General features: G+C 45.0%; 1 protein-coding gene across 1 annotated transcript in view; it reads left to right on the plus strand.

The window, feature by feature from the left end:
- The first annotated feature begins 1316 nt into the window (after positions 1 to 1316).
- SLC45A2 (solute carrier family 45 member 2) overlaps positions 1317 to 15945 on the plus strand; it is a 99378-nt gene continuing 84749 nt past the window's right edge. The window contains exons 1-2 of the mRNA XM_029579111.1: positions 1317 to 1761; positions 4575 to 4751. Coding sequence (XP_029434971.1) covers positions 1356 to 1761; positions 4575 to 4751 — 583 coding nt within the window. The 5' untranslated portion in view covers positions 1317 to 1355. The remainder of the gene's footprint in view (positions 1762 to 4574; positions 4752 to 15945) is intronic.

Below are 15945 nucleotides of genomic sequence, written 5' to 3' on the forward strand. Positions count from 1 at the left end.
TGCATGAGGAAGGATTGGGGACACTGCGGTGCCCCTGCCTGAGGAGGGATTGGGGACAATGCCTAGTCTATGAGCTTGCACTGGCTCACGGGCCACGCATTGACTTGCATTACTAATGTTGATACCGCTTGCAAATCACAGGTTTGGAACCAACCATGAGGGGAAGGGAGGGCTGAGCGTGCACAGGCCAGTGGAGATTGCCACCTCTCCTCATCCACCACTGAACCTAACTAAGAGAAAAGCAATGCCCTTGACAGAAGCCTGCCTTTTCTTTCCACCAGTTGTCATCCATCTTTGGACAAAGATCAAAGGAAAATGTTGCTGCTGACCCTGACCATGGCATTGTTTGGAGGAGGGGCTGTTTGAAGGGAGGGATCAGATGCAGGAAGGGATTTGAGGGGTGGATCAGCTGGAGAGGGTTTGGCTGTGGAGAATGAGATGGAATTGATAGAAGATCTGCTGGAGGATGTAAGAGGATTGTGGTGAAAGAGGATCAGTTGGGGGGATGTAGAAGAAGAGTTGGAGGGCAGAATGTGAGACTAAGAGGTGAAGGAGGGGATGACAGTTGGGGATTATAAAAATGGTGTGCTTGTGAAAGAGGATCAGCTGTGAGGAAGCAACAAAGGCTGAAGGGGGTGAGAGAGAGAGATGGTCTGGGAAGGTGAGAGGATCTGTGGGATGTAAAGGGATCAGCCGGAGAGAGAGTCTTCTGGAGGGGATGGAGGCTAAGGTAAAGGATCAACTGGAGAGGGCAGAGGTTGAGAGAGGGGATCAGTTGAAGGTAGAAGAAGGTAAGAATGGAGTGATTGTTTTGGTCATCCTCTGGGGTCATGTGTATTTTCATGTGCTAAAATGGGAACATATTGGTTAAGAGTTTGGGAAGACCTATACTAATGCATTAAAACAAACCCTTTTAGCTGATTCTTCCACAACTTATTTTGGGATTCAAAAAGTGGCTGCTGAAAAAACCCCACTGCCAGTTTGAAACTGTGTATACAATTTTCTTACAGACTTGGGTGGATTAGAGATGTCTGCTCACAGCAGAAAGTGCCAGATTTTTACTTGCATTCTTTCCTTACCAGTTCCTTTAAATGAGATGGTTTGTGTTGAGGAATGAAGCACAGAAGGAAGCTGGAGGCTAAATCCTGTTAATCTGCATCACACTGACTTTTGAATTCCTCCCTCCACTCCCCCCCCCCCCCCAATACACTTCCCAACTTGTGATCTGACCAAAGAATGTGAGCCCTCCCTGATCATCTGATTTCTCGGTGAAAGCCAGAGGCCCCTCTAGACCCAGGGAAGAGGAATATCTGAGAAGCAGTGCAGGAGCCTTCGGAGCCAGACTGCTGCCCCCCATGACTTTAGCTGCTGAAGCCGCCCACAAGGCCCCGACTAGCCCCGAGTTCCACAGCAGCATGCATGGTCAGCTGGGGGCTGTGCTCCAGAGTGTGGAGCCCCCCAAGAGACCAGCAGGAAGACTGATCATGCACAGCCTGGCGATGTTTGGAAGGGAATTCTGCTATGCCGTGGAGGCTTCATTTGTGACCCCGGTGCTGCTGAGTGTGGGCTTGCCCAAGAGCTTGTACAGCTTGGTTTGGCTCCTCAGCCCCATCCTGGGCTTTGTGCTCCAGCCAGTGGTAGGATCAGCCAGCGATCACTGCCGGTCTCGCTGGGGGAGGCGGCGACCTTACATCCTTTCCCTGGGGATCATGATAGTTCTGGGCATGGTCTTGTACCTTAATGGAGACACTGTGGTATCAGGCAAGTAAATGGACAGACAGATCAATTTGGGCCATTTGCATTTCATGAGATGTGTTAAAGTTTGCTAAATGATGTTTAGTAAGGATTCGGATGATTTAGTTAAATTTGATAACCACAATTTGTTTACACTGGATATCAGGTACTTGCAGCTCTTCTGCTACTGCTCTGCAAGATATATTAGCTAGGCTAATTGGATTTCTGGAAATAATTAATGCCAGGGCATTTATTCAGTGAAAAAAAAAATCTCTATTTTGGAACATTGCAAACCTACTGTAGCAGAAAACCTCAGAGAATCCAAAGGCAAAGCAGGCTTAAGATGCTGCAATTAGCTGCTGCTGAAGTGACTTCCTTTATATCTCTCTGTTGTTTGAAGGGTGCACACATTTAGAGGGTTATTTTCAAAAGCATTTCCATGGGTAAAATGGTGAATTAGTTGTAGAAATGGAGCTTTACAAATTTGCCCGCCCTATATGTGGGTAAAAATACATGTGTACGTCCTATTCGTCCGTAAATCTACCGGGATGGAGGGAGGGATTTGGACTAAACCTTTTGGATTTTCAAATGCACATGCGTAAAATTCCATGAACGTTTTCTGCACACATAATAGCAGGTGACAATGTGTGCGGGAAAATTTGGTGGGATCATTTTCAAAGTGGACTTACTTGCAAAAGTTGGCTTTGAAAATTGGCATAACCTGGATGTGTTTTTGCTGACTAATTTAGGCAGGATGTTACAAAATTACTCTCTAAGGAAGTAATTTTCAAACATTTATAAGCAGATGTTTCCCCAAATTTTCAAAGTGAACATATGTACATAAGTTTCCTTTGACAATTTGAGTGTTAAGTGTCATACTATGTGCACAGTCCCACCAGCACAAATTCGAATCTCCTCTAATCAATAAGGAATAGTAGCTTGGGATCTATTTAATGTTTGGGTACTTGCCAGGTACTTGTGACTTGGATTGGCCACTATTGGACACAGGATGCTGGGCTCGATGGACCCTTGGTCTGACCCAGTATGGCATATCTTATGTTATGTTCTTATGAGGGTTTAACTTGTGCAGGTGAACTTATGTGCATACTTTGTAAAACGTATGCGTTTATGATGCAACTCTGCCCTTTGGAAGATCTCTCCTCAGTGTGCATAAAAGCACCCGTAAATCTGGGTTACTTTTATATGCACTGAGCCCGGGTCATTTCAGAGCATCCATTTAAGTGCATAAAACTGGATTTTATGTGCATAAATAGCTTATAATGGCAGGCCCTAAATGTACAAAATATCTATGACAGACACATCACGCATTCTAAGAGTAACCCTACAAAAACCACTACTGTCGCCTGCTCTGTTCTCTCTCAACCATGCTGATTTCCTGCCAGGTCACTGACCTGGAACCTTTCAGACTGGTGGCAGATGCTTCCTTTCCCCTGCTGCAGATGGTGGGAGATGGAAGCAGCTGCTGGTGCCCACCTGGTATCTTTTTTTTTTTTTAAAGAGAATCACTGTCTATCAATAATCATTAAATCGCTTCATTTACTTGTTCAGCAAAAGCATTGGAAAGAAATTAAACATTTTAGGCCAAACATTTGCTCGGCTCAGTTGGGACAGATCATCATACATGAGCTCCACAACTTGAGTGCTGGCACTGTGAACTTTTTGTCTTAGGGTCCTGCCCTCCCTACGTTTCATATAGAGACTTTTTTTTTTGGTAGAAGGCAGAGGCCCGATTTCTTGCAGTTTTCCTCAATTCCACCTACTCACTCAACTGGTGCTGGTCCAACCCAGTTACGCCCAGGACCATTTTATTGATAGGGCAAATGGGCCACTTGCCCAGGACCCAAAGGCTTAGGAGGGACCCAGCTTGACCACAAAAAAATTTAAAGAATAAAATAGTAAAAAAAAAACAGTAGAGAAGGTACAATAAGATTTCTAACTAACATGCCATATGATCTAAAGAAGATAATATGGCATGTTAGTTAGAAATCTTATTGTACCTTCTCTACTGGTTTTTTTTTTACTATTTTATTCTTTAATTTTTTTTGTGGTCAAGCTGGGTCCCTCCTAAGCCTTGTTATGATCTAACAAGGATTGGAGGAGTCCATGGTTCATAAATTGCGCACAAATTTTATATAGTGTATGTTTTTCTGTTCATCACCTAGGCCTTTTTGTGTTGGGCAATCCATAAATTTTAATAAATGTAAATATAAATGGTTTGCCCAGGGCCTCATAGAGGCTTAAAATGGTCCTGATGATATTCCCTTCTTGATTTTAATCGACAACCTTCTATCTGTCTTAACTGCGCGTCTTGACTAGATTGCAAGCCTCACAGAGCAGGGATTCTCTCTTTTGTGCATTTGAACAGCGCTGTGGACATCTGGTAGTAGGGATGTGCATCGGGTGCCCGATCGTTTGCGCTTTTGGGTTCGTGTGGCCGTGGGAAAATCTCGTTTTCCCGCGGATCGGCAGTTTTTTTTTAGTAAAAAATCATTTTTCGGCTTAGTGCGCGCTAACGGGAGTTAGCACGCACTAACAAAAAGTAACAAAAATTAACGTTTTTTTGTTAGTGCGCGTTAACGGGAGTTAGCACGCACTAATGGGAGTTAGTGTCCGCTAACTCCTGTTATCGAGCACTAAGCCGAAAAATGATTTTTCACAAAAATTCGGGGAAAATGCAATTGTTTATCAATTTTACCGATATATGACAAATTAAGAAATCATAAAAACGATTCACATCCCTATCTGGTAGGGCTATAGAAATGACTAATAGCAGTAGTGGTGCTTCCTGTTATATGATCAGCAATTTGTTATCTCTACAGCTATATTCAAAGAGCGGGAGAAGAAGAAGACCTGGGCTATCGTCATTACTATGCTGGGAGTGGTGCTTTTTGATTTCTCTGCTGATTTCATTGATGGGCCGATCAAAGCCTATTTATTTGATGTTTGTTCCCACCAGGACAAGGAACGAGGGCTCCATTACCATGCCCTATTCACTGGTAGGTTTTTGTCCATGTTCTAGCAATGAAAGTCCTCTCAGTTGCTCCCAGCAGGAGGGGCTCCTGCTATGTAATTGTGACCTAACTGATCATCTGATCACGAGACGACTAAGCCTCAGTCACAAGTGGGTTGTTTTGGGGGGGTTTTTTTGTTTTGATTTTTTTTTTCTCACTATGCACAAGTTCAGCTCATGATCACAGAGCAGCAAATAAAGAGAACGTTTACATTTTCGGAAGAATAAGTGAAGCCCCTGAAACAATATACTGATGTTACTGGGGGTATCTTGTGGTAGAAATAGCTTACATACCACAACGGTATTTCCCGTCCTTTCAGCTCAAATCACACTGGAAAGCATCTAAAAGCAAACTGGACTAGGGCAAAAACTCTGACATGGCTGGTTACAAAACCTTTGCCAGTTTCCACCACGGGTCACAGTGAGAAATTAATATTATTAACTGACGCATTTCATTTTTAGTTAATAATGTTAAATTAGAGCTGCTAAATAATGAAGTTGCTGGAGGGAAAATTTAGAGCAGCCCCGGTTTTCGAATTACATCTCAGGGCATTGTGGTGGTTATAGTACTGCTTCTCCCTTATAGAAAGTGGTGCAGCAGCTATGAAACACGCATTAGTAGAGAGGAAGGATCTAGACAGACGAATCTGTGGTTAAGCATTTTAAAAAAATGAAAATAAATCAAGCCAACTTTATGTTTGAGTATTTTAAGAACATTTCCCCAGCAGTCTAAAGTAAAAAAAAATATTAATTACATTCATCTATTGTTTTCTGTGATGTTTTGGCTTTGAGATGTGCATTTCAATATATTAATAGCTTCACAAGTGGCAGGAGAGCTCGCCAATAGTGAGAGGCACTCGTGAAAGGCACAAGTGTTCTTTATGTTCCTTCATGGGCTTTCTATCTTAACTGCAGCAAAACTATCCTTCAGGACCCTTGGGTGATCATTTTTGGTTTCAGAGGGAGGTCTATGCAATTAAAGAGGGAAGTGCTGTAGATGAAAAAGGCCCGGTATATGGAAATAAAAACTTGTAAACCCTACATTAAATAGGTTTGAAAGTTGGTAAAATAACGCATAATTCTGCTCCAAAAGTATGTGCGTGTGTCAGTGTGTTCGAATATTTCTAATGCAAGAAAACATTCTTTACCCATTTTGTAAACATACTGAACACACACATATGTTATAGGCACATAAACAAAAAATAGCACACACACATAATAACCGTCATTTATTCACAGAGGCAGATATTTTATAAACTGCACATGTATAACATTTTGAAAATACTTGCATGCATACTTTGAATCACCAATTTGCCGATATCTCCACCAGTTCACGTAGAGCCCTCTCAGACTTCACCCTGAATCCCCACCAGTTCACCCAGACTTCCCATCTAAAAACGACAAAAGAACGACAAAAAAACAAATCTGATTTTACTTATGTGAATCAGTTAGCAGGTGTAAAAGTGTACGAATAAGTTTCGTTATATATGTGTATATCTTGTACAAAATAGCACCTACCGCGTGTACTTTGAACCCTGCCCCTAGATCACCCCACTTTTTCTGGTAAAAAATGCATGCAAATCTGAAAATATGCACATACTCCCAATGTTTATAAAATAGCATATACGCATGTCTGTGCTACTTATGCGTGTACAATTACATTTTAATAAACTAGACTAAAAGGTAGATTTTTAAAAAATGCATACGCGTCCATGTGCATGTGGTTCCCAGCGCGCGCACATGGACGCGCCCATTTAATAATATGCACGTGCCAGCGCACTCATATTATAAAACCCAATGGCCGCATACACATGTGCACTGTATTTTAAAATCCGAGCGTGCATATGTGGGTGGCTCACGACTCGCGCACGCAGGGGGGGGGGGAATTTTACAAAGCAACGCACGGTGACGTGAGTAGGGCTTCCCTATACTGCTGCCTAACCTTCCTACCTTTTCCCCTCTCCTCCTCGACCCCTAACCCCTTCCTATCTATTAGAATGTTTTAGTTACCTTACTGCTCCTTCAGAGCAGCAGTGGACTCCATGTGCCAGCCGGCTGCCGGCGTGCTTCCCTAGGATAGCGGCTAATGGCATTGTCCAGCCCGCCCCTCTCCACCCAGACCCCACCCCTGGCCCACCCTTTCTAGAGGCCCGGCACATCAATGTGTATCGGAAGTTACGTGCGTGGCCAAGCCCTTTGGAAAATGCGCGCCAGATTGCAACCTCAGCGCGTGCACGCACGTTTTAAAATCAATCCTTAAATGTATATGCTGTTTTAACCCACGGAACCTTTTTGAAAATTCACCTTATAATTTCCAGTATCTTTGCTTTTATTATCAAGTATGATCATGCAGATATTTATTTTTTAACTAGAATGTCATTGTCTTTCAATAAACACCTTTAACAACTGGCCACCAGCTTCTATAGAAATAAATATTTCCCTTGGTCTTTGTAGTTTATTTATGGGGAGGAGGTGCTAGCTTATGGTTAGCTCTGTAAAATACAGGATGTATCAAGAGAATCCTTTGTAATCCAGTGATTTGACTACTCTCTGTTTTCTTAGCATAGTACTTTTTATTTTCTGTTTTCCTTTGCCCAACACTAAGGACTTGATTTCAAAAGCATGTATACGCTTAAAAATGGGTTTTATTTGTGTAAATGCACTTTAAGCATGTTGCTGCAATATATGCCATTGGATTCTCCATAGGATTTACTTGCACATACATGGCTTTTGGAAATTGCTAGGATAGTATATTAAATTTACATGCGTAACTCCTCTGAAAATTCACCAGTTTTTGAGTAGAATTAACATCAAGGACCATGTAATAAGGAGTATTCAGCAGAGAGCACAGTTTATCCCACACTCATGTGCATAGTTTTTGTGCACAAACATTACTGCTGATACAGCAAGATTTTGCATACAAAAAATGTACACTCAATGTGCATTTAAGTTAGTGCTCTTGCATGGAAATTCCATGCTAATAATGGCATTAGCTATTTCATAGCATGTAGACAGATGGACTCAGGACCAGTGGGTTTATGCTCCCCTGCCAGCAGATGGAGACAGAGCAAGTTGACGTCCCAGTATAGATATAACCCTGCAGAAGTATTGGCTGGCACGCACTTCCCTGGGATAGTGTCGAATGGTTCTGTCCAGGCTTGCCCCCTGCTCTGCCCTTCCCCGCCCAGACCATGCTCCCTGGCCTGCCCCTTTTGAGAGGCCTGGCATTTTGGTGCGTAACGGAGTTTATGCGCATAGCCAGGCCCTTCCAAAAATGAATGCAGTGTGTGCAAGGCCCAGCCATTCACGTAACCCCCCATTTTTATGCACGTGGCCCTTTTAAAATTGGGCTGTTGGGCTTTTTTCTTTCAGTTTGCGTGATAGGCCGCAGCGGCCATTTTCACGCACTCTTGTACGTGTTCTGCTGCCCTCTATAGGCCATCGGTGAGTGCAGTGTGTCGGCTCAAACCTTTTTATGCACTCAAACCTTTTTATGCGCGTAACTTGGCGCAGAGGTTGTGTATGCACTTTGCCACGCTTTCTTCTAGGTGCTTATTTTTTGGGTGCATTTCATTTATGAGCATGAACCATTCCGAAGCACATATACTGCAGCGTTGGTGCCGGTAAACAAGAAGCCTAAGTGTATGCCTATTTGTGTTGCCTGTCATATTCGAACTTCTCAGCCCAACTTGGCTTCTAACCTGTGTCAGCGCTGCTGAGATGCTCAGGGAGAGCTGTCTTCCTCAGATTTTGATAAGCCTGGCTCTTCCCATTTTGATGATGGATTGGTCACAGCCTTGACTGGGCGGATGCCAGATCTTGGTTTTCCCTTGATGGACTCCTCCACTGGTGAGGCAGTTCTGTGGGACCAGCTCTAGTTCCTTCTGGGCTTGGTCTGGACCCAGCTGCTTTTTCGTGGGTGGAATTTTTTCAAGGCTTACAAACCTTTCTTCAGGCGCAGTCCTCCACTTTCCTTATTTCTGTCTAGTCAGACCTTCAGCCAGTGGCTCCTCCCTCTTCCAGTTCTATGCTTAAGTGCCAGAGCTTGCTCCGGCTTCCTGCCGGTGTACCTGACAGGAATCTGGATGGCACTGATGAGATTAATCCAGATTCCCAGGAAGATGGGGAAATTCCTCCAGGGCTGGAGCCCTATCGAACCATTTGCAGTTCTTTCATAGAGATAAAGTGCTAGCCCTGATTTCCCAGACCTTGAAAAAGCTGGGTGCTCCTAGTTCAGATGCTATGTCAGAGCCAAGGAAGAATCCCATTTTGGTTTCTTACGTAAAGCCTCTTGTTTTTTTCCCAATGATGGATGCCATCCAGGAATTGATTTATCTGGAATGAGATGCCCCAGAAGCAAATTTTAAAGGGGGTCAGACATTGGAAGGCCTGTACCCCCTGGATCTGGCTGTGAGAGAGTGTTTGCATTTTCCCAAAGCGGATGTTTTGATATGTGCCTAAGCATATGGCTATCCCCATAGAGGGAGGAGCAGCCTTGAAGGATGTACATGATAGAAGGATTGAAGCTATTCTTAAGCAAGCCTTTACGGCAGTGGCAATGAATTTACAGATTGCCTCCTATTACATCCTAGTGGAGAGATCTTGTCTGCTTCTCTCTCAGGAGGTTGATGAGTCTGGAGGGAATTCCAGAGTGGTTATGGAATTCTCTCCAGACTTTTTAGCAGACACAGGCTGTAATTTGGTCTGGACCTCAACCAGAGAAATGGCTTTGGTAATAGCGGCCAGGCATCAACTCTGGTTGCAAAATTGGTCAGCTGACACAGCGTCCAAAGCCAATCTTACCAAGATGCCCTTTAAAGGCTCGCTCTTGTTTGGGAGCAAGTTGAAGAAACTGGCGAGTAAGTGGGGCGAGTTTCCGGTGCCTTGGTTACCGGAGGATAAGAAACAGTTACAGCGCCCCTTTGGTATGAGGGGTCATTTCCACAGTTCCAGGCATTTTCATCCCTTCAGAGGTATAACCTTTCAGCAGACTCAGTCTTTCAGTAGGTTTCAGTCCAAGAAAAGAGTGGGCTTGGGTAGTGGACCTTCCCAAGCTTCCCAATGAAGGTTGCTGACCCACCTTCCAGAACAGGAAATAGGGGGATGGCTCTCTCTCGCTTTTATCGGAGGTGGGTCGAAATCACGTCAGACCAGTGGGTCCTGGAGGTGCTATGCAAAGGGTATGCACTGGAATTTCACAATATTCCTCAGGATGTATTCATGGTGTCTCCTTGCCACTCCCGGCAGAAGAAGTAGGCAGTGGAGTTCACGCTTCGAATGCTCCTCAGACTAAGGGCTGTAGTTCCAGTGCCCATGTCTCAAGAAAGTATGGGGCGATATTCCATTTATTTTGTTGTACCCAAGAAGGAGGGCTACTTTTGTCCCATCTTGGATCTCAAAAGGATCAACCATCACTTGAAGGTGACTCATTTTCGAATGGAAACCTTACACTGTAATAATGGTGATGCAGTCAGGGGAATTTCTGACCTCCTTGGATCTGTCAGAGGCTTACCTTCATATTCCCATCTGATTGGAACACCAATGCTTTTTACGCTTTGTGGTGTTGGGGCGCCATTATCAGTTTCAGGCACTGCCTTTTGGTCTTGCCACCATTCCCAGAACATTTTCCAAGATTATGGTGGTTGTAGCGGTGGCTTTGCAAAAAGAAGGAATTCTGGTGCATCCGTATTTGGACGACTGGTTGATTTGAGCCAAGTCTCAGGAAGATAGCCGCCTGGTGATACACAAGGTGATCTCCTTATTACAGGAGCTCAATTGGGTGGTGAACCTGACCAAGAGCAATTTTCAACCATCCCAGTCATTGGAGTATCTGGAGGGGGAGGGGGGGGGCAATTGGACATGGGACAGGACAGAGTTTTCTTACCGGAAGTTTGGATCCAGAGATTGATGTCTCAAGTGCATCAGTTGATGAACACAATATGTCCGACAGTGTGGTCCTACTTAGAGGTACTCGATTTGATGGCAGCTACCAGGGAAGTGGTGCTGTGGGCAAGGGCGCATATGCATCCTCTTCAGCACTCTATGCTATCTTGTTGGAACCTGCAATCTCAGGGTTATGCGGTTTGGCTCCACTTGTTGATGGAAATCTGCTCCTGCCTCCAGTGGTGGTTGCAGATGGATTATCTGAGGAAGGGAGTTCCCTTGTCCTCTCTGGCCTGTTGGTACTCATGACAGATATGAGTCTCCATGGTTGGGGGGCTCACTGTCTGGAGTTAATGACCCAGGGGTGCTGGAATGCCGAAGTGTCCTGCTGGAACATCAATTGCCTGAAGGCCCAGGCGGTACTGCTGGCATGCTTGCAGTTCAGCCACAGGCTGCAGAATCAAGCAGTTCATGTGATGCCAGACAATGCAACAATGGTGGCCTATATCAATTGCCAAGGAAGAACTAAGAGCCATCAAGTGTTGCAGGAAATAGACCAGCTGATGGAATGGGCGAAGGTCATCTGCAGATGATCTCGACTTCTCGCATTGCAGGAAAAGACAATGTAAGAGCAGACTTTCTCAGCAGGGAGAGTCTGGACCCAGGAGAGTGGGTGTTGTCAGCCGAGGTGTTTCAACTCATTGTGGATCACTGGGGCCTTCCGTTCCTGAACCTGCCGGTGACTTCTCAAAATGTGAAGTTTTAACTTCTAAAGTCGGGGGAATAGGTGCTCTCATACAGGTCTGGCCGGAAGAAGGATTGCTTTATACATTTCCTCTGTGGCCCTAGCTGGGCAGGATAATTCACAAGATCGAAGGTCGCAGGGGGCTAGTACTCTTAGTGGAGCCGGACTGACCCAGGTGTCCGTGGTATGCAGATTTGCGACAACTCATGGTGGAGGCCCCCCTTCATCTTCTGCTGCACATGGATCTGCTTCAGCAGGGAACGGTTCTTCACAAGGATCTGACTCAATTCTGTCTTATGGTTTGGCCCTTGAGAGGGCTCACCTGTTAAAGTGTGGTTAATCCTCTGTGGTAATTGCCACTTTACTCCATGCTCACAAGTTCTCCACTTCTTTGGCTTATATGCGGGTTTGGAGAGTTTTTGAGACCTGATATGAGGAGCGGGCTGTTCTCTCTCATTCAGTTAAGATCCCTCTCATTGTGGATTTTTTGCAGGATGGATTGAATAAAGGCTTGGCCCTTAATTCCTTGCAGGATGCAGCACTTGCCTGTTTCAAAGGCCTGGTGAATTGTTGTTTCTTTATCGTCTCATCCTGATGTGGCCCATTTTTTAAAGGGAGTGAAGCATCTTAGGCCTGCCTTGAGGTTTCTGGTTCCATTGAGGAGTCTTAACTTGGTGTTGGACTTTTTGGCATGCCCTATGTTCCGACCACTGCAAAGCCTTTCCTTACGGTTGTTGATTTTGAAGACTGTGTTCCTTGTGGCTATATGTTCTCTGTGTCGGATTTCTGAGCTGCAGGCATTAACTTACTGGAAGCCATTCCTTCGGGTGACTCCGGGGGGTTTACAGCTGAGTATTGTTTCATCCTTCTTGCCCAAGGTAGTCTCTGACTTTCATTTGAATCAGTCCATCTTTTTGCCATCCCTGGATAAAGCCAGGGATGCGGAGGAATTTCACCTTTTGAGCTCCTTGGATGTTAAGCATCTTGTTGTGTGGTATCTGGAGGTCTCTGAGTCTTTTTGAAAGACGGATTGCCTGTTTGTTCTCCATGGGGGAGTAAGCAGGGCACTTCGGCTTCGCGGGCTATCATAGCTCGTTGGATTTAGGAGGTGGTCATGTGTGGATGCTGGAAAGCCGTTGCCTACTCAGGTTAGAGTTCATTCCACTAGAGCTCAGGCAGTGTCATGGGCAGAGGTTATTCTGTTGTCTCCCATCGATATCTGCCAAGCTGCACTGTGGTCCTCCTTACACACTTTTTCCAGGTTTTTTCATCTGGATATGCAGGCCCGGGAGGATGCAGCCTTTGCACATGTGATGTTGACTGGACCATGGGCAGCCTCCCACCCTGTTGGGGAGTAGCTTTGGTACATCCCACTGGTCCTGAGTCCATCTATCTACACGCTAGGAAATGGAGAAATTATTTAGCTGATAATTTTGTTTTCCTTAGTGTAGACAGATGGACTCAGCTTCCCACCCTTGGCTGCCACATGAGCGTGTCCATAGTCCTACTGTGGGCCTCTGGGTTCCAAGGGATTACTGCTAAGTGTTCATCCAGTCCCTAGCTTGGGGTACCTAGAATCGTATATGAGTACAGTGTTTATGGTTGGCTGAGTACAGTTTTTAATCAAGTTTTTTGCTAGTCTGTCCACAATTGCTTTTGAAGAGAATACTGGCAGGCTGGGGTCACTGCAGGGTTATGTATACTGTGACGTCAGCTTGCTCCGTCTCCATCTGCTGGCCAAGGGAGCATAAACCCACTGGTCCTGAGTCCATCTGTCTTCACTAAGGAAAACGAAATTATCAGGTAAGTAATTTCTCCATTACTGGAGATATTGACTCCCTTTACATGTTGCAGATTTTAAGGCAGTTACTGTAATGGGTCAGACCAATGGTCCAGCAATCCCAGCATCCTTTTTCCAATACTGGCCTATCCAAGTTAATAGTACTTGGCAAATACCCAGTCAGTAAATAAATCCAACGCTACTATTGCCGGTAATAAGTAGTAGTTGTTCCCTAAGTCATCTTGATAAACAGCAGTTTATGGACATCTTCTCCAGGCAGTGTTGCCAGATGAGCGGTTTTCATGCCCAATTGGGCTACTTTTTGTGAGCGTGTGCGGGAAATTTATTGCTTTTTTTTGTCTGCGGGATTTTGGGCATCTAGACAGAAGGGGAGCAGAGTGGGGAGGGGCATACGGCCTTAAAGCCAGAAGCGGTTGCTTTTTTGCTAATGCATCAAGCTACTGCACGGGGGACAGACGGCGATGGCAGGGCTCGAAATGAGTGAGAACAAGCTTGAGCACTCGTGCCTTCCTCCCTCTTGCTTGTATTTTTACATGGGTGTGGGAGCAGAAAATATAAGAAGAGTGGAGGCTGGTCGGCGAGGGATGACTCCCCCACCTCCACTGCCATTCTTGCAAGAATACCCCCTCATCACCACCGCCAATCCTCGGGGCTCACACATGGAGGCACGACATCACAGGGGCACATGGGCAGAAAGCCGCTGCCTGGCTCCCTCCTCTAGATTCTCACTGCCCGACTGCCTCCCTCCCCTTGAACCGGCGCACTTATTCGACGTGTCCGGACCACTCACTGCCCGTTCGCCTTGCCGATCCCCCGCATCTCCCACCATGAACTGAACCACTCGCTGCTCAACCACCTTACACCGCCCACAAATTCAAGAAATGGACCACTCGCTTGCTGCCCATCTGCCTGGCGCACCCCTCATGAACCGATCACTGGCTGCCGGATTGCCTCGCCCCCCTCATCCCCCAACAGATCCCTCGCTACTGACCGCCTCGTGCCGCTCCTATCCAAGAAATGGACCGCTTGCTGCCCAACCACCTAGTGCATTCCCCCTACTCCCCACACGAATCCCTACCGCCTTGCCACCGCTCCCACCCCCCACAATTTGGACCACTTTCTGCACGACCGCTTCATTGCCACTCCCTCTACAATCCAGAGCATTTGCTGCCAGACTGCCTTGCTGTCCCCCTATTCCTGTGATCAGAACCACCTGACACCACTCACTCCCCTCTCCAGGAGATCCAGACCACTCGATTATCCAACCGCCTCACTGCCCCTGCTCTCCCCCCCCACCCCCCACCCCATGATCCAGGCTACTTGCTGCCTGACCGCTCATCGCAACCTTCCTCCTCCCCAAAATACTGACCACCATGCTGCCCCCCCTCTTCCCCACGATCCAGTCTCCTTGCTGCCTGAACACCCCCTGCCCCTAATCTGGATCACTCTCTGCCAGACTACCTCTTTGCCCCTTCCTCCTGTAAATTTGTCTGCATGCAATGCAGGAATTTGTGTACAGTCGGACATAATAAAAATCATTTTTGCAAGTTTTGAGTTTTGGGCTCCATTTGATGATTGATTGGCTTTAAAAAGTTTTGGCATCTGGCAACCCTGCCTCCAGGAACTTGGTCAAACCTTTTTTCAAACCCACCTATGCTAACTGCCTTAACCACCTCCTCCGGCAATGAATTCCATAGCTTAATGGTGCATTGAGTGAAAAATAATTTTCTCCTATCTGTTTTAAATATGGTACTTGCTAACTTCATGGAGTGCCCCCAGTCCTTGTGGTTTCTGAAAGAGTGAATAACCAATCCACATTTACCCATTCTAGTCCTCTCAAGATTTTATAATAATAATAATATAATAATCCTTCTCAGCCATCTCTTCTCCAAGCTGAACAGCCCTAACCTTTTTAGCCTTTCCACATGGGGGAACCGTTCCATGCCCTTTATCATTTTGGTCTCCCTTCTAAAGTACTACTGTCAGGATAGTTGAAACATGGATCATACAAAATAAACTTATAATACCAGAATTTTCAGCAAACGGTCTTGTACTTAATTCTGGCAACTAAAGAAGAAAAGGACTTCCCACAGTAGATTTATTTATTGATTGATTTATTTTATTTATTTGAAAGTTTTTGTATACCAACATTCGTTAAGAAAACATCACATCGGTTTCCATGGAACAATAATTAGCCAACAGGGCTTTACAATGAACCTAATAAGATAAACTAGGGAGGGGGAGAGGAGGGAGGGGGTGGGTGGGATTAGGGTGTACGGGAGACGAAGGTTATGCTGTACAAATAGGTTAACAGAAAACATAGTTAAATACAATTATAATTAGCGTACAAGATAATTATAGTTAATACAAATATAGATAATGTACAAGTATTGATAAAGTACATAGATATACCATATCTACTTCATTATTTTCATAAATGACCTTTTATACAATCCCATCTGGAACACTATGAATTGCATTTTAAACTCTGAGGGTCAGCTGTATTAATAATGTTTATCATTTTTATAACACTACCAGATGTATGTACACTGTATAATGGTAAATGTACATTTGAGGAAGCGAGTAACAGTTTAAAATAAATATAAACAAGGTAGAGATTACTAATCAGTTGGAACAGCAGTTAATGATCAGGTCTAATAGAAAAATTAAGGATTGCTTCCAGAGACCAAAGGGTCATACATTTGGGATCTAGGGCACATTTATAGATTATAAAAAAGAATAGTGTTATGT

Source organism: Rhinatrema bivittatum, chromosome 1 (assembly GCF_901001135.1).
Source record: "Rhinatrema bivittatum chromosome 1, aRhiBiv1.1, whole genome shotgun sequence".
NCBI lineage: Eukaryota > Metazoa > Chordata > Amphibia > Gymnophiona > Rhinatrematidae > Rhinatrema > Rhinatrema bivittatum.